General features: G+C 35.4%; 1 protein-coding gene across 2 annotated transcripts in view; it reads right to left on the minus strand.

The window, feature by feature from the left end:
* Positions 1-20,872, minus strand: part of LOC110462039 (protein Wnt-1-like) — a 52,909-nt gene that overhangs the window by 18,426 nt on the left and 13,611 nt on the right. For both annotated transcript variants that reach the window (XM_021515826.1, XM_021515818.1), the window contains exon 2: positions 17,364-17,620. In XM_021515826.1, coding sequence (XP_021371501.1) covers positions 17,364-17,620 — 257 coding nt within the window. The remainder of the gene's footprint in view (positions 1-17,363; positions 17,621-20,872) is intronic.

Here is a 20,872-nt window from a genome sequence, read left to right on the forward strand (position 1 = left end):
ACTGTATTAACTGTGACAATTTGTGACTACTGTATTAACTGTGACAAGTTGTGACTGCTATTTTAACTGTGACAAGTCGTAACTACTGTATCAGCGTTAACAAGACGTTTGTTCTGTGTTAGTTTAACAGCGACGACAGATGGAGAGTACCCTGACTCGTATTAGTGCAGGTGAAATAGTGTGTCACACAATGAAAGTAATAAAGACTTGTAAATAGATAGAGACAATTTATGACCACGATATCACTCGGGTACAGAATGGCGAAAGGCACTGCAGGGTCGGACTGTCAACTTATCACAACAGGATTGACTAGATAGTCTTTGATTTAAAACCCAAACTTCCATTTGGGGTGTTTTGTTCACCTTCCTTTAACCGGAATGAACGTTTAAGTGAAAGTAATGATTTCATTTTCTTTATTTTGACTCCTAGTGTGTGTGGTCTACACTTGGAATTAATGGCCCCAGTTAATATACAGGGATCCCTTCCTCCGTATGTGCTTGCACCCTATAATCTTTTGGGAGCGAGGTGGTTAAAGCGGCAATGCTCTCCGGATTTAAGATAGTTATCGCCCTCAAAATATACACACGTATTTAACATAGACCACTTTTCTAATAAAAGAAACAATTCATTTGAAGTCTTCAAAGCATATTTTAGTTGATCTGTAATCAATAATTGATCGAATGGGTTAATTCGTTACAAGGTACGTATTATGGTTAGATTGTCTGATTCTGGCTATACCTGTTGGTTATAGTATAGTAAAAGTAGAACCTGTTATCCGCTAAGAAGCCTCATGCTTATCTGTGGAATGTTATAAGACAAACAACTATTTGTACAGAAACATATAATTAGCGTCTCTTCATCGCAGACAAAGTAACAAACAAATAGTATAATGGTTGTAGTTAAAGGTCGATCACAGACAGTTCAGCATGTGCTCAAAGAGGACTTAATATGTATTAAAATACTAATGAAATCGTACTTGTGATGTTAATGACAATGTGAAAATCGAAAAAAGAAATCAATGAGGAATTAATGTTTTTAGTAGTTCTATAGTTATATTAAACAAACCAATAAGTTGTTAGAGAACACGAGCGTATCGTCAACAACAATAAAACGGTTACATAGGTAACTACCCGCAAATTACACACGACAAATACATAAAGATGTTATTGACTGACTAATTCTTATATCTGGTGATTCTTTCATAAATAGAGCAACGTATCAACCACTATATTCGTAGGAATAAAGAAAATGTTGTGAGTACTAGGGGAGTAAACAGCTATAAGATAACAAATAAAGTCCTGCTATTGAGATACAATATAGTACTATTGAGTTACAATGTAGTACTATTGATTTACGATGTAGTACTATTGAGTTACGAGGTAAAACTATTGATTTACGATGTAGTACTATTGATTTACGATATAGTACTATTGATTTACGATGTAGTACTATTGATTTACGATGAAGTTCTATTGATTTACGAGGTAAAACTATTGATTTACGATGTAGTACTATTGATTTACTATGTAGTACTATTGATTTACGATGAAGTACTATTGAGGTACGAGGTAAAACTATTGATTTACGATGTAGTACTATTGATTTACTATGTAGTACTATTGATTTACGATGAAGTACTATTGAGGTACGAGGTAAAACTATTGATTTACGATGTAGTACTATTGATTTACGATAAAGTACTATTGAGTTACGAGGTAAAACTATTGATTTACGATGTTGTACTATTGATTTACGATGTAGTACTATTGATTTACTATGTAGTACTATTGATTTACGATGAAGTACTATTGAGGTACGAGGTAAAACTATTGATTTACGATGTAGTACTATAGATTTAAGATGTAGTACTATTGATTTACGATGTAGTACTATTGCTTTACGATGAAGTACTATTGAGTTACGAGGTAAAACTATTGATTTACGATGTAGTACTATTGAATTACGATGTAGTACTATTGATTTACGATGTAGTACTATTGCTTTACGATGAAGTACTATTGAGTTACGAGGTAAATCTATTGATTTACGATGTAGTACTATTGAATTACGATGTAGTACTATTGATTTACGATGTAGAACTATTGATTTACGATGTAGTGCTATTGAGTTACCATGTAGTTTAGTTAAATAGAAATACTGGTAACAGTTACAGTTTCAACAATATAACTGCTTAAAGTTTACTTTAAAAGTTTGTTTCACAGAATGGTGTGTTTCTAAACCTATTCTAACGATGCGAATAACAGCTTACCAGCTGTCAGGTCCATACCTCAATATTCATGGCTTTCTTAAGGTGGTGACACTCCGTGAAAATGAAGGTAAAAGTGCACGTCATGCCATGTTTTTTTCCTTTTTATCTCATAATACATCACTAAATGAAATCGATATCTCTTCGTCGACTTGTTCAACATATCACTGAATTAACTGTTCCTCTGAAATTTATTGAGAGATTTGATATTTAATTCCTGTAAGTTTTTCTGGTCGCTTTGAAATCTAGAGCATTAGCCCTAGATAATTGACGGTTACATATTGTCAGATGTAATCTTGAAGATAAATTGTTAATAATGTATTTAAATTCAAGTGACAAAAATCAAATGTATTTCGCGACAATATTGTTAAAATCTAGATATTCTAATGCACCAATGTCACCTCGTATTCTAACAAAGATTTTTTTTCGTAATTGAAGAAGGATTTAATCATTTGTATCCAATGCGATTACCGGCCATTTTTATCGTGTTATCTTCCCTGTGTGAGCCCAAATACATTTTCGTCATGCATGACTGCTGACGTCACACAAAACCCATTAGTGCAATCAGCCGTGTCCAGACGTGCTTTCCTCATGTACGACGTATTGTTTAGATATTGTCGGCTTAACATCATTATATCATATAATCAGTAAAAATAGATTAAAATTAGAAACGAATTTCAAAATAAAGATAAGAATTGATAGAACAGTGTCGTAATGACCTGGTAGAATTTCTATATTTATTGTCATACCGATTGTAAGATAAGTAAGATAACATCAATGGACATTACTTGACGGAGGATAACAAGACTTAAAGAAGCATGGGTCTAGCAGGAAACCAAGTGTTCACACTCACAGTCATACATGCAAATATATTTCAATTTTAATTTCATATTTTTTCATTCCCAAAGCAATAAGTCATCGTTATACCTTATTAACTCTAGTAATATTTTGAAGAATGTTCTAAAATGACTCCTCTACCGTGTGAATGATTTTAAATGTTTCCAAGGTCTAGTCTCTTTCCATCAATGGCAGCTGTCAAACTTTAAATTGTAAATATTGAGTATCTCATATCGGTAACTTGAGCCGAATTTATTACAAAAAGAGGATACAAGAAAAATTGTCCAGAGCAACTCAAAAGCCTAAATGACAAGGAGAAGCCATAAAGAATCGATAAAAAGCAGCATCATACGCCCCACCTTCAAATCACCAATAAGTAAGATTGTGAAGTGGATATGTTTAAATACCAGTAGTGTTCATATGGAATGAAGTGTTTATAGGGAATATATATAGATCACGTGAATGACTCACCGGGTACATTTTGTCATTTGACTTCTATATTTACAATACAAAATAATTCACCATGCGACATAATGGATTAAAATGCTCTGAAGTTATAGCTTTTGAAGTAATAAAACTAAGAAATATGTGAAATGTTTTGAGTACCTTTATAAAACAGGGAAAAACAGTAACGGACAGGTGACCCCTGGCGAGTGAGGTGAAGTATCAGCTGTGAGATAGCCGAGTAAATACCCGTTCTCTACGTAATAACACAACGCTATAAGCAAACACACCCATATAAGTTCATTGTAATAATAGTGTGGTTTATGATTGCTTATGAAACTGAGTCATTATCGACATGATTATCTGGCATTCCCAGCCTGCTACTAGTCATAGATAAATGACTTGCTGACCTGTATCGCTTCGCCAATACATATACACATAATTTTGCAGGTGCAAATTGCTGCCTTGATGTCTTTTACTGGTCCATTGGTGTAAATTGCATAGTACACTCACAACATTCTTACACTTTTCACATTCTTACATGCACTTAAATTTGTTATTTTTAAACAATTTTCGCTTTTGGAATGGTAATGTTGAATTCGTCAACAAAGAATGCATCTAGTATGGGTAAATGGATGTAGCAGTTGTGTCAACTAGAGTTACACGTGCTAGAATACATACTAGGTCACGTGGTGCAACACGTTTACAATCCTCGTCTGTACCTTTATATAACGATAGTTCTTCATACTTTACTTAAGTAGAAATTATACGACTAGTTATATATGGATCAGTATACCATACCTTTGTTCTTCTTCAACAATGAAAATAAATACTATCGTACCCTTACCAAAGTTCAGCTAAATTGTGCAACAAGCTAATATTGTAACAAAATATTAACTTAACATTCAAATGTTCCCACTGATGAATCAAGCTAATTTCTATCAATACCTTGACTACTATTATTTTAGTGTTCAGATTATATGGTGCAATTTTACTTAAACTGCACATGATGCCTTTTCGACTTTTTTTAAAGTTTTAAAAACATCAAATCAATTTTCTTCATTAAATATATGACACAATGACAAAAATGAATGCATAATATTTCACCTTCGTTATTCGTGTTTTCCTATGTAAAGATTAACTACTAGCAATAATAAATGTAGAAACGTTTATATATTTTAAATAACTGCAAAGTATCTGAACAACCACGTGCGTTTCTGCAGGTAGTCCAGTTGCCTCACTCAATAAGATCACCAACGCACTTCCATCCAAGTCAGCAAAGTTGATAGCTCTAAGTTAGGGATACTTGTTTCATACTTGTTGTAACGTCATCAAAGTTGATACGTATTTTTTTCAATCTTACTTGTAATAAAAATATTGATTCACACATACATTCACCGTTATGTTGAGCTGACGAGGTTTGCTGTAAAGGTGTAGCTTTTATACATTTACACCTTCATAGAACCATGCGTAAATTCATATTAGACATTAGAGATGTATCTTGTAATGGTTTTGCATCGCATGTATTGTTGATGGAACAGAGTAACATTTATTTAGCTTTTAATGGATCTCGTTTACCGAAGTGCCCCATTTGATTTTAGTTTTGTCCTATTTTTCCAAATAAATATGTATCAGATCTTAAATCATTCTGTCGTTTCAAGAAGGGCATTGTTGTATTATGACTCTCAAAAAATGAAATCCGTCGATTGTGATCTGTCATATATTTCCTATACACAGTTTAATATAAATCCCGATGAAGAGATGGTACACGTGGAGGGAGACACCATAACAGTATACAAGTCGTTCGGTAAGTATGGGGCCACAATACAGCCAATAGTCGGCCTCGCTCATGTAATTACTGCTGCCAGGCTTTCAACGTTCAGGCGGCTACATTTTGGTGACAATATGAAATTATTGTTTGGATATGAAATCAATATAGAATCGCAGAGCATTCTTTTCTACGTATAACCACATATAAAGATTGCATTGGTGGAGTATAATGACTTTTTCCTTTAATTTGCTTAGACATCTCAAAACATGACATTCTGCATGTGCGTCCACCAACACATTATTACAACCTTATGTATATTAGTTAGACGTTTGATAGCCGGCTCCCTTCTGAATTAGATAGAAGACAGAACGCGGAGGTATATAATATTCTTACACGTTCTGGAAAGTTTGGTTCCGTTTCTACGTTTTGGGGGTGTTTATTATGACCTCCCTGTTGTTTTGGTGTCTTTTGTCGATGTTTTGTCGTGTCAGCATCCAGTTTGTCGACAAAATATTAACACAGTGGTATACGCTTTTATTTTTGCTAAATATTTGTTTGTCCCATTTACTGGAGTATATATGGTAATGAAATGAGTAAAATCTTCACCATACACAGGAATGATATATATTGTAGATAGTGCACTGTTTCCAATGACTGACGATGAACTAAACATTTTGATAGTTGATATCTGGGTTAGTCCCATATCTTACTCAAATCTGGGCTGTAAAATGTGTAAATGATGGCAGACGTACGAGATTGTATTCATATGGAGGTCGTTGTAGGGATAGATGTGTAGATGAATTCGAGGAAACTATCGAATCACGGCGCATATGCATTCAAAGGAGAGACTGGCATCGTCAGTTGAGCCTTGTCTGCGCATTAAATATCATATGTATTTTCAATTCGGAGATCAATTGAGATTTGCGTTAGATCGAATCGACTATGTAATTTACATTGACCTATATCAATAGTGGTATTACAAAAGTGCATAAGGACCATCGAAGTATATCGACTGAATTACAATAATAGACATAGCAACGATCACATTACCTCGGATCGAACACATGTGGTCGATAAAGTTGTTTACGGTGAAATGAGTGTTAGTACATCAATACTGCTGTAAGTCTATTGTCCGATACACATTCCTTCATTCCTTCTAACCTTTATTTTAATTCCATCATGTTAAAAATAAATTCTTTTAATTATTTCATGGAAAATGTAATGTAGTTTGTACAAATTTTATTTAATCTGTTGAAAATAATACTTAAACAAAATTGTATTTCTATCATAAGTAAACAGTGACCCACTTAATTTTTACAAATATATATTTTAACGATCTTTGTTCCCAAGAAATAGTTTTTGGGATTCTTACTCACGAAAGGAAAACATCAAAATATACATGACATCCAGTAATATGGTTTTTCTGTTCCTCATTTTATCTTTACAAGATTCGTTTCATAAAATAGAGTAATGTGTCAAGTTCAAAGAAATCATGAATACAAAACTATGAAGACTATTTTATTTAAAATAAATTAAGAAAGTAGAACAATGGGTATGGATGGGAAGCACGTGTTTGTAGCGAGTCGAAATAATGTAAGAGCTATCAATAAGAAAACAAATACGTTTCATTAGCAGTCATTACAAACCAATGTATAACCACTATCCATCCAAACCTTTCATCATGGTGTTGAGTACAAAGATATAAACCATTAGATTGTTGTGTATACCGGTGCTTTCGTATTCGTGGACATTTTAACAGCACATCATTGACTATTATTTCATAGCCCGCCTTCATATGACTGTACGTGTCGCATGTTTAACTCTGTACGAACAAATCCAAAGCAAAAACAACACTACTTTCCAAGTCGGACTGGGTATTCTCTACATTAATATGTGAACATGTACTTAATCATGTAACTAGTAAATATGTGAAAATGAACTTATTCATGTAACTAGATAATATGTGAAAATGAACTTATCCATGTAACTAGATGATATGTGAAAATGTACTTATTCATGTAACTAGTTGATATGTGAAAATGAACTTATCCATGTAACTAGATAATATGTGAAAATGAACTTATCCATGTAACTAGTTAATATGTGAAAATTAACTTATCCACGAAACTAGCTAGATAATATGTGAAAATGAACGTATCCATGTAACTAGATAATATGTGAAAATGTACTCATCCAGGTAACTGGATAATATGTGAAAATTAACTCATCCAGGTAACTAGTAATCAATGAAACTTCAGACAAAGCACTAGTAAGCTATGTTAGACAACAACACCTGAGAGAAATGTTTCGTTTATCGTGACTGTGTTTATCATGGTTAGATGTATATATTTTATATTCTTTTACACGAGGAAACAGTACAAAAATCGTCAAGTAGCCCCAGTCGGCCGCTGTAACAACGGCAAGGGTGTATTGGCTCTAAAGTGGATGAGAATTGCTAACTTGAGTGTAATAGAAATTGGTAAAATACCTTTGCGAGTCATAAACTAATTCACAGAGGCTTAAGATTGAAAGCTTAGAAATGATAGCTAAACTAGTCAGGTTTATTCCCTAAATCCCATCTAATATATTCTTTGAGGGGAGATTAGGTCCTCACATGCTGTAAATGCACGTGCCTATAACGGCTAACAATTACAATGGCATGTCGTGGTGGGACAGACGATTAACCTCCCATTACAAGAAATATATTTGAAATTGACATATTCAGCCCGGGCTGATGGATGTTGGCGTTTCTGATTGGACGAGCAATGTAAATCATTGACGAGATATCGTAGACGGTCACATCTAAAACATATCTTTTGGCGACGTGCTGGGCGGAGTTTTCCGGAAAGAAATATCGTTAAATAAAATTAATAAAATAACAAGTGAATATAAATGATAAAATACATTCCAAACTATTGTTGAAGTAGGTGTAACGACAGAGCATTTGATTAGCGTTACTAAGGGGTTTTCATTTTGAAATATCGCTTTCTGTCATCCTCATCGCACAGGTATAGAAATCATCTTACATTTTCATACACGTAGTTTATCGAGGCGGGAAGCTATTGAGGAGAAATTGCTAAATACTCGTAAAAAGTGTTATTTAATGACAGAAACACGCAGTTTATGAAGCCCTGCGGTTATCAAATTGTGATCAATTTCGTGAATCATAAGTGTAAGCGGTATAAATAGGTGACGATATACCTGGTACTTTAGGAATACAAGTTTACGCCGTAGGTGGTGAAATTGGCGATTTCGTCCGTGACTTGACGATTTGTGTTCTAAGTGACAACCTCCCCCTATTCTGTCCCATTGAGTCGTGTATCCGTATTGTATGCATGGCTTTTCACGGACAGCCCAGACGCGGATCTCAATGAAATGTTCACATTGTAAGGCCAACACTGTCATAAATCAGCTTTAGTCAAGTACGTCAAACTAAAATCAAGACATCAAACTACTCACAGAAGGTCAACAAGCTTCGTACCACTTCAGTTCAATACATATCAATATACAGTTTTTTTTCTAATAAGGAAAAGATAAGGAACGCGGACGGAAGCTGAAGTCATCGACCTCGAGTCAATAGAATTGTCATTTTAATGGTAAATTCCAAAATGGTAAATGTGTTCCTGCTAATAAATGAAAATGTACTAATGTCCTTAGTCGAGATTATTTAAAAACAAAAGTGGAAAATATGAAGAAATATCCCTTAACTAATATTGAACTTCTATTGTAATATTTTGCAATCATTCTCAAAGATTTGTAGAGAAATTGTAGAGAAACATCTAATTAAACAGTCTTAGTTTGTAGGAATGAATTAAACAATGTAATCGTTTTAATTACAAGTCGCTACATCCTTTAATAATTAACTCGTTAATTACCAAGCCCAAACACTTTCATGATAAGTAAATCTGAGTTGCCAAGTACTGGGGAAATATACAATGATATCAAGCACATGTTGGCATGTCCAAATGTTGACATGAGACATGTTGTTCATTTCCGGTCTAACAATAAGTTATTTGTGGTATCACTTAGATATTTACATGTTTCAGTAGGTGGTCATCCCTAAGAGGCTACAGGAGCACGGGGTATGTGTAAATTACCTATCTATATCACAGGAAATGTAATACAGTATTTGTGACGGGTGTACCACGTTTCGATCATTAGTGGCGTCATTTTCATATATTATTGTTGTTTCAAAATGACGTGTTTGTTATCTTCCGTGATGTGGATTTTGATACATTAATATTAAAAATAATCAAATGAAGTAATATATCCAATCGTATAAAGTTGTTTTACGTATAAAGGAAATAGAATTGATTCAAAATAAATGAGTACATTTGTATTTTGTATAAGAAGGATCCCATTTGATAGATAGAGATGCCTGTCATTTCAACATTGCCATATCTCCGTTACCTATATGACACAATAAAAGGTTGCTATTTCCGAATGGAAGTTTTAATGGATGATGTTTCGAATCCAAGAATGTTAAGTACATGTGGGGCGTTAAACACGTGCACCGTGCTTCGTGTACAGCTACATTAGTTGTTTTGTATGATCAGGACAGATTCTGTTGATTACACTAGACGTTTTTTTCTGTTTTGAATGTGATATGTCTATACCGTCTTTTATTAGAACTGTCAGTACTAACAGTGAATTCACGATTTGCCTCAACGTGAAAACACCAAGCACATGACGCCGCAAGGATGAACTCTAGCATGCCTTATTCACCAATGTAATGCTTCGTAGAACAGGGGGGATGTACATATGACAGAGATGTGGCAAGAAACAGGATTAGCTCCATTGGTATCTGGTCCCACTAGTATAATGTATTCTGTCCAATTCTCAAACCATGTTTCTGCACTACACCAAAAACAGTAAGCATAGAAGTCCGACTTAGGGTTTTTAAAAACTCTGTGATGGAATTATCATCGTCTGTGCGTGTTATTTGAGGGGAAATCTTTTTTTTTTGGATCGCAAGACATAAAGGTTTTGTTTTTAATTTAGAAAATATGAAAGGTATTATTTATTCAAACTTTACGTATATGTGATATGAAGATGATGGGGTACGGTGGGACGAGCCCAGGACCATATACCCATTGAACTGTTAGGTGAGCGCGTGGAGTACATACCAACAAAGCTATATATAAATATTCCACACCAGGGTAGGTACAATGCTGTTCGTGATAGTTGGAGGGGGAGGGGAAGACACTAAGACAGGGTCGGGACAATACAGGCGGGGTGACCCGGTCGAGCATGTACTAACCTTTAATTGGTTTGTACACGTAATACTTTAACCTTATCTAGATTGTGGTATTTACGTTATCTGGACAGTGTATGGCAAACACACACAATACAAATAGTCTGTTGTGACATTTCGTCTGCAAAAAAACATGTTATAATTAATGGGGTTAAGCAAAAAAACTGCATTATCGGGCGCTTGTCATTCCCTGGAATGATGTATTGAACTTGTCAATTAACAATACCTGACCTATGGCCGCTGGCTATTTTTATATCCTAATTAGCACATGATTCCCACATAATTACCCGGGGTACAGTGTGAATAAGAGAACCGTACACATAGTTTATGTTTTCCCCCACGAGAGTTCAAACGAACAAATCATCGATACAATGTATTGACCTCTGCATGTTTTTCTCGTGTGCACCAACTCCATAGAAGATTCCCATGACAGGTTTTGTAAGAAAACGCGTGCACCTTTGATGCGTGTGTTTGGCACAAAATGGACACGTTTGACAAACCAAACTGTTTTCGTGTTTCAAACAATTTCTTATTTCTATTAATAACAATTGAACAATTGTCGTGAAATCTTAATCACTAAACGTAGCTTCAGAAACTCTTTCTCCAAAACAACCAGAATTACGAGCAATGTGGCTAGCCATGTTTTATTGAACATTCATCTAACTTTCTGAATTTTAGAATCCTCGTCCGACAGACGTGAACGCGTCACTGTAGTGGCTTGATAAGTCTCGTTTAGTTGAAACAATATGCTTATCTTACATAAAGCCATGTGTTCCCGCCATATTCTGTATGGATATGTTTATGCTTACGTCAGAGAACAATCATTTTAGTATCAGATGGTGGGTGTAACGGTCTTTTTTAGAAATACAAGTGACTAATAATCAAACTTGCACATTGAAAATAAATATATAAATATACAACAACTTATCTAAAATGATAAAATGAAAAATAATGAAATTTTGCTTAAGGTAAAGGGTACCATTACATAGTAATAATCACGAGAAGAGTTCGAACCCTGCAGTTTTCTTGTTTATTTCCATGTCAATCATTCAAATTTTGAACAACTTAAATTCTGTAAGATCCATGGCAACATGTGGTTTTTATGGAAGTTTTTTTTTAAAAGGACTTACTTACTAAGACTGCCTTCTACCAAGTGACCAGTACTATTTATTTTTGTTTGGGAACAGAATACTCGGAGACCACCAGGTTACTTACGTATCTCTACATCAGAAGTAAATTGCCGGAAGACAAAGCTACATTTTAACCTTTTCACATTCCTAGGTGTCAACGCGCAAAAACATAGCTGCGGGTTTCAGTGACCGTTAGATTTTGACACTTACTCATTTAACCTGTTTGATCTTATCAGAAGTATGACTCGACCCTTGTGTTAGTTACTGATATAGCTACGTGTTACACGTAGTATAATGGCAAAGGCGAACAGACCTTCATATCACAAACTAACGTACAGTTGTGATAATCTTATTTGAGCTTAAAGCGAAGATAGAAGATCGAATGCATGCGAATCCTTTGGTTTACGAGTGTAAAAACAAACAGTTCATAAGATTTTATTATTTTTTCTATATCTTTACATGATGTAACTTACTGAAATGATAATAATGCCTCCTAACCCATGTGTATATACAGTAATCTAGGATTAATTTACGATCAATTTTCCTTCTATCAGCGTTGACATTTGCCCCAGCTAAACTATACAGGAAAGGTATTGATACACAAAAATATGCTAACCTGTTTTCCTGTCCTCATTGCATACTGTCTATAACATATTATAACTGTGGATAGCGGAAGTACAATATATTTTAAACAAAATAATATAGTTATATATCAATATATGGAGATATAATTCATACCACGTGGTTGAAATCGTTAATATTTCTCTAGAACTGACGCGACATTACATTCCGCAACAGTACATGTAATAAACAACTTTATATCAGTGAACTTTTTCTCGTATGATTAAAACGGCTATTTCGCAAACAATGGAATCTAACGATATCTGGCGATATGTCGAAGAATGGCAGCGCATGTTCGTGTGTTTTATATATTTTAGCTAGCACATACACACGAGATAAAGGGACGTTTACGCTACTCAAAATATTCGCTTACAATTGTAAGATGTTTTCCTGATTTCTTATATTAAGTGTCTATTTTACCCAAATGAACAAGATAAATGAGCTTTTTGTAAGTATAGAGGTTTTATTGTATCTATTAATAGTACACCTCCCCCTCCTAGACTTACACAAGCCCATATCACATTCAGTTGTTGGTCATAAGCGAGTTCGCAAAGATTAAAAAAGAAACTGTATATTTATGGAAAAGATAAGTTTTTGAAAAGAATTGTTCTTTTTCGAACCGATACATACAATTGGGTCACGTGTACGGCCCCGGTGATTTGGCTTGTATTATAATTCAGGCGGAATATAAAAATGTCCGGCAAACTACTTTGTCTTCAGTGTTTACTCCATGCCAGTAATTACTTGCGAGATAAACTATTTAATGTAGATAATTATCAGACCACAGTTCAAACAATTCATTCCAAAACAGAAGCATGCCAAAACTCTCTCCAAAAGATCTGGACCAAGTCTTCCGGTGTTGTTTGTCTGTCCAACTGTCAATGTGTCCATTTCTGTCCTACCGTCCGTACTATAAACATGTCTAGTCTGTCTGGCGCTCCGGTACACACCACTACACCATGGACATGATCGCGATAACATGTACTTTGGGTATTTTATGTAATATGTCTTGGTTATCTGTCGGCTATCGTCGTTCTGATCGCGGTTGGCACCGCATGTTTGGCAATACTTAGCTTTTATTTAACTGTGTTAGCAGTCCTTGTCAGTGTCGTTTCCTTATAAAGACATCAACTAATCGTCTATCTGATTAGACCGTATTAAACAACTAATTATATCGTCAAAGGACATTTGTGACAGCTACAACACTCGACTATGTTAGCTTAACGCTTTGATAACTCAAAATTCTCAAGTATTCCTATTTTCAAAAAACGTCGAATTGAAACTAACAATCAATGTTGAGCGTTTAAAACGTATCTTATCTTATTACTAGAAACGTGTAAATAGTTTTAACTCCAAATAATTTTGAATCAATTTTATTTTGAGAATCTCAATTTACCAATCGGTAAGAGAGTAAATCTTTGATTGAGGACGCGGCGCGTGCCTTCATTCATAAATTAGAGCGGGTTAGAATCTAATCTTTTAGATATTAAAAATTAAACAAATCCGTGATTTGGGTTGGCTTTTGACCCTATGTATGTACGATACATTCCTCGAGTACATCTCTCACACTAGAGCTACGTCAGTCGGCTTTGTATATTTGTGCGGATCACAAAACAAAAACGTCATACAGCTCGTTATTATTTCAACAATTGAGCATTATGGACACATATCACGTTTTTTAGTTATAGTAATATCAATAAATGAAAAACAAGATATCAAAAGTCAAATTTAAACAAATCAAATCTGTATTTAAATTATAAAATGTACTTGTTGGTAAATTTGAAGAAGATTTTTTTTCAAAAGTGCCGAAACATCCTAACATGTATAAATAGAGTGACCTAAACCTTTATTTATGTTCTTTTTCTGTAAGTCAGATGATGTTATCAGGACGTAAATATCTATCAGAATATATTTTACCGATATATGTTTATTTCATGTGACTCCTCAAACTCTCTACAATTTTAAATTGTTCCTACTTTTTTCTTTTTACATGGAGGCATCACCGATAACCGAAGTATCTATTATCCGTCCCACAAATATGACGTTATTGTGGAAATGGCCATCCCAGTAAATAAGATAAGTTGAAATTAAAATTACATTTTTAAATTGAAACATCATGATTTAGCGCCATTTAAAAAAAATAGTTATGATTTATTGTAACCAATGTACACACGTTTATACTAACGACAGTAATGGAGGGGGAGCTGACCGGCGGTCACTGTGAAAGGTCATGGAAGGTAACATTCGGAAATACTGTTCAGTCGGCTATCAAAGTGATCTAGAGGCAAATATGTCCGTGCTGGTGGTCAATTGATATAAACATGTACATAGTTTAGCGGTCTGGAAAAGGTCATCGAATGGCCAAATTGTCCCTAATGGTCAGTCACACCTGGGTATAGATACAACTAACATTGTCCAGCCAGCCTGGTTTTAAACATGTAAGAAATGTGTCATTGAAAATATGTATTATCTATAGCAACGTTAGTAAAATATATGCAGTAAATTATATATAGGATCTTAAATGAGTTTTCTTTCATATGAGATTTGATGAAACGAGTCTTAGGAGTTTTTATTTTTGCGAGCCTTGGCGAGTAAAAATTAAAACTTCGAGACGAGTTTCATAAAAGCTCATATAGTGAAACCAAATTTAAGATACATTGATCACACAACTCAGAAAACTTATATTTTGACAGGTTTTAAAGCCAAAATGTAGAGGGCTTAATCAAACGGAGACAGCCATTTTGTTGCGCCTTTCACAATTTATGACGTCACGTCATTGTCCATATTATGACGTCACAATCGATTTCTGACTGGCACAGCCAATTAAAAACTCTCCAGGGTATATTTCACTTGTGACATATGTAAAAGTATTACACGGGCGAATTCGCTGGATAACAGGCCGATTATGTGATAAATGTTTTATATAAAACATATCTCGTTTTAGTTTATCTCCATGTGCCATAATCGAGTTTGTAACGACGAATCCTAAAGGTTATTAGACTTTTTCAGTATAAATACGATATCAGTACTGATAGGCCGAATCATTACATATCTGTTTATGATTGTTTTTGACAGATGAAACAACATAAATCGTGAATATTACAGGTCAGACACGGGTGAAGTTTCCCTCAATCTTCATTCAGGGTACATTCAGGGGAAACATTGTAAACAGTGCACTGTGTAGCGGTGGTGTTCCTGGTGAGAATATCGTCCACTAGTCTCTTAGCACGTCAATATTTTTACACACGAAAAGAGTATTCCGATGCAGAACTTGTATAGCTTGAATGTTGATTTTGACTTGGAAACCGTTTTGTTTGGGAAACAACGGCTTACAGTATAGATCTTGATACTAATATCTTCAGACACGTGCAGACTTACATCATATCCAACAATCGATCCTGATTTCTAATTGCATAGTACTTTAACAATAAACATGTCTTCATTGTTAACTTATTATTGTAAGTGTATGTTCATTGGCAGAAGGCGTTGATAAGTTTGAATAACTTGTGACTTACCCCATGTTCAGAAATTGACAAAAAAATATTGGGGGATTTGCGAACACTTGGACTAATTGAGAACAAGCGGAACTTGACCTATATTTCATTGTGAAATATACATCGAATGCATTTAAATAGATTATGTCTATGAGAACAACATCTGCTTGTTCCATATATATTAGTTCAAGCGGTACCTAACTTCCGTTTCCGCTTCGTTTCTATGGTTACGTGTCTACACGCGTAACAGTATGAATTATAATTTGAACGCAAGGGTGATAAACTTGGCTCTAAATGTAGTCTTTAAACAGCCTAAGATATTTTCCTTGAGTAAAACTTTTTACGAATGCTTTAAATGGGCCTTAGAGATGAATTGGGTATTCATATGTAAACAACGGAGACCGACTTCGCTTGTAGTAATGGATGTCTATGGCTACGGTTCACTGATCCACATTTACATATATATCTCTCTATCACGTAACTTTCACCGCGAACACAACTGACACCTCACGCAAGCTTCATTTAAAAAACCAGTTTTAAAAGAAATGATTATATCATGATGAAATAATGTAGAAAGTATCTATTTTAATGTTTTTCGACTTATGTTTCATTTTAAAATGTGCATATGGCCATCACTGAAAGAATTTATTTAAACAAAGATTATTTCAGTTGGTTAAATTACGACTTTTGTTCGAGGGACCTGAGAAGATAACAACACATGAAGAGCAGTGACAACGATGGCGGAACTCGATGTATACTAATGTAAACACATAAACTTGCCATTCACAAAGTCCACTGGCTCAGTGTACGACGGATGAATAAAGTTACGTTACCGAAGGGTCGGGAATCTATTAAAACATAACACCAAACTTCATAATTCATGCATTATGCACGTGCGATTTATCCATCATTTCATAACTCGGTTGTAGTTCATTCAATATATTTGTATTTATCTTGTTTACTTTTAACTTTTGAAGATATATGATCCTGTTAACCACGCATGTTAACATCTATTTTCAAATTGTTTGTCAATTATTCTCTCTGGCTCTGTATAATCTAGTATCTATTGTGTTAAGTCTAGTATCTATTGTGTTAAGTCTAGTATCTGTTGTGTTAAGTCTAGTATCTGTTGTGTTAAGTCTAGTATCTATTGTGTTAAGTCTAGTATCTATTGTGTTAAGTCTAGTATCTAATGTGTTAAGTGTAGTATCTAATGTGTTAAGTCTAGTATCTAATGTGTTAAGTCTAGTATCTAATGTGTTAAGTCTAGTATCTAATGTGTTAAGTTTAGTATCTATTGTGTTAAGTCTAGTATCTATTGTGTTAAGTCTAGTATCTAGTATCCCCTCGGGTTGTGTTAAGTCTAGTATCTATTATTCCCTGACGTCATTTGGATATTTCATTTAAAACGTCACGCGACATGGGTTATGAAAGGCGGTATATTGAAGGATGGTGAATGGAAGTTGTTGTCTGAAAACTTGAAGTTGGGAAAAGTGTTATTAAGTGTTGAAATCGGTAGTTACCTGTAGATAATTGAGACACTTACCTCTCTGGAGGATTTTACCAAAGATCGGTCCGCCGTTTCCGACATCCATAGTAGGACAGTTCCATCGTCTATTCCGAAACTGATATTTGCATTCTTCTATTGCCATCCGGGCACCTGCCATTAGGGCCAAAATGGTGCCCGGGTTCTTGGTGACGAGCCTGCGTTGTCGTTTGGTGAGGGGCAGCAAGCTAGGACTGTTATATAACTGGGTATTGGAGTGCAGGTCGTTGGATGGCTGACCAATATTAGCCAAAGTCCTATAATATCAACAAAATAACAGTTATTCTGATTTGAATGTAACGAATGCTTGATGAAATGGAGAAGATTATTTTATACCAAATATAATGACAAAAATTATAAATGGTTACCCATGGTTACCCATATCATTTTAATATATTTCCTTGACGAAGGTTCTATAGTTTTGTCATTCCAGATATCTACAAATAGCTTATTCTATTGTTTTATGTTTGTTTTCAAATTGAATTTATGTTGGTGATAGCTAGCGGCTCCTTAGAACGGATACGGTTGATGAAACATATACACGGTAACACGTGATGTCGTTTGTTTATAAATAGCAACCTTATGGTACAGCATGCAGTACCTGGTTAATCACAAAGTTCACCGGAAGTCGCAATTAACAAACCGGAAGTAACTTATTCTGCGTTGAGAGAAATATATTATTACACTCGTGTCTGCCGCCATGCTACATGTCAATAACGTGATCTAGTACTTGATATGTGTGAATCGACATCGGGTTTCCAATTAAAGGAACCCAGTTTGTACGAGCCAGACAACACTATTCCTCTGTGAGGTGGTGCACAGTACACAGTACACCCAGTCAAACACCTACACATGCTTGTAGTCCCAGCTTTTACAGCTAATTGCCTTCCAAAACGAACGTGTACACCGGCATATGTAGTCTCACCCTTTACCTCCCCTTTGAAGCTCCAGATAAATTTCCAACTTTGAATTTGTATCATCAAAGCGTGGCAATTTAGACATGAAACAAGCGTATGCACGGGAGTCGTACAACGTAACTACACCGATATATCAACTAGCCTCACATGTTCCCCCATTTGAATTAAATTATCTGAAGATTTCACCTTCAAATATGTTTTGATATGCAGAACATTTCTACGTATTACGTGTGCTGCTCTATGGTAGAGATGGCACATGCACACTGTAATCAGATCGTTGTAAACGATGACATCGTGGCAGTCGTGTTTTCTATTAAAAACGATATTTTCATTACGACATAATTTTCAAGTTGTATTAAAATACTTGGCATCGCACCAGTCGTTTATTATACCAGGTTGTTTTAAAATAAGACTTTCATAAAATTTCAGTATTCGGAAACGCAAGTGGCTGGGCAGTCTGGGTGCTGGTATTGCATGATGTTGCCCCCTGTCATTTTTCTGTAATGAGCCTGCTCACGAGGAAGCTCAAAAATGACGAGAAAGATAAAACCTCAAGGTTCGAGAAATATTGCTGTCGTTTATTTTCTATCCTTCGACACAAATACTAGCCAAAAGAAATTAGTGTTGCTGTTGAATATTCTCAAAGGTCAGGACGCTAACATTAAGCTTGATATCTTAATGCAATAGCGTTGATTTCCAACTTCCGTACATTATCACCCAATTATACGCACGACACAATTGTTTTAAGTTCCATTATCCGAAGGACAATTTGAATTAAAGTTTAGAAAATTGAGCACGTTCCTGTTCATTCGTCGTTTTATATACTTTAATCTGTATGCTCTGTTTTTAATTTCAAAAGTATATAAAAAATAAGAAGTTTACATTAATGTTTTATACGACTATCCAGGCTAATATTCAGATATTTGTTTAACTTGTGTATACGGTACCAATCCTTGTTAACGTGTCGGGTAAGGTAACGAAGCAAAAACCTGGGGTCTCATCCCCTACAGCATATGGGTCACAAACGTACGCCCCAGGGCGGCACTCGCCTTCCATGTCAAGTCTGCCTATCGCTACATCACAAGCGAGATCATCTCCCTCCGATAACCATACCTAACCCGTACAGTCGGGCAGGCTTGAGAACCGGCACCATCAAACAGATCGCGCCATGGGCCCAGTAACAATCCGACAGTTGCCGTCTCTCATTGTGGCCAAAATAACTAAGAGAAAATTCGGAGAACGTGTCTCAATTATCCGGATTTTTCTTATCAGGTCTTTTGGTAAGGTTTTATTATCAAATCTTAAGTGTTGAATAATGTGATGATAGGGACCCCGGCTCTGTGTAGGAGGGGAGATGGAGAGGGAACAGCCAGACGCCATCGCCAGTCGTTGCAGTGTGGCTTTGTAACGATATTGGTGGTACGGTACTCTCGTACGAAACTAACGCATGCAATTGGACATTGTGTTCTCCCATCCATAGGGACATACGAAGCCGGACAATAATATGACACCACGCACACCAAGATAGACATTTCACAACTGTACAAAAATGAAATAGTCCATGATATTACGCATGTCTAATGCAATATCAAGACTCAATGCGCTACCAAAATGACACATAAACTGGTTCTGCGTTGTCTAAGCTATCCTTTATGCAGAGAAATATCAGCGGAGGGAACCCGACTTATGTGAGGAACAACAAAACATATAATACGAAACTAGATCATGCAATGACAATACGTACGTGAAAAATAGTCCCAACAAACGTACAAAACTGAACCATGTCATGTTGGTGTGAAAAATATTATCATTTTACGAAACTAAAATATGCCCAATGATATGTCAAATGAAATCGACTGTGTACGAAATTGTGTCAAACAAAGTTTCGGGTATGGGGATTGCACCTCACTAACGCAGTGTTGTTAACGCCTATAAGTATTCAGCTGCGATATATCCTGCTGTACTCCATCATTCAAGTTCTAAGAATCCCTGCTGCATTCGAAATACAACCTAAAGCCGACAGGAATCCTTTGTCGTACGCTCTGTTTCCCTCCTTATATCGGTAATTCATTTATAGTGGTGTGTCCTGACGTGTCCATTTGTTATACATTAGAACTTTACTGCAGAAAGCTGTTATTCAATAAGTCAAAGTCATGTTTCACAAAGAGAATGAAAAGCACCATTACTCGGGGTTATGCTTCGTTCTTCATCCTTCTCGAATCCTACTGTTACCCAAAGGAAAACTTAAAAACCTAAGCAATAAAACATTGACGCTACATTTGTGTAGTTCTACTGTTCGTCCTAGTTACTGTAGGATGTGTAGTTCTACTGTTCGTCCTAGTTACTGTAGGATGTGTAGTTCTATTGTTCGCCCTAATTACTGTAGGATGTGTAGTTCTACTGTTCGCCCTAATTACTGTAGGATGTGTAGTTCTACTGTTCGCCCTAATTACTGTAGGATGTGTAGTTCTACTGTTCGACCTAGTTACTGTATGATGTGTAGTTCTACTGTTCGCCCTAATTACTGTAGGATGTGTAGTTCTACTGTTCGACCTAGTTACTGTATGATGTGTAGTTCTACTGTTCGTCCTA

The sequence above is a fragment of the Mizuhopecten yessoensis genome, unplaced genomic scaffold, assembly GCF_002113885.1.
Source record: "Mizuhopecten yessoensis strain PY_sf001 unplaced genomic scaffold, ASM211388v2 scaffold1419, whole genome shotgun sequence".
Lineage (NCBI taxonomy): Eukaryota > Metazoa > Mollusca > Bivalvia > Pectinida > Pectinidae > Mizuhopecten > Mizuhopecten yessoensis.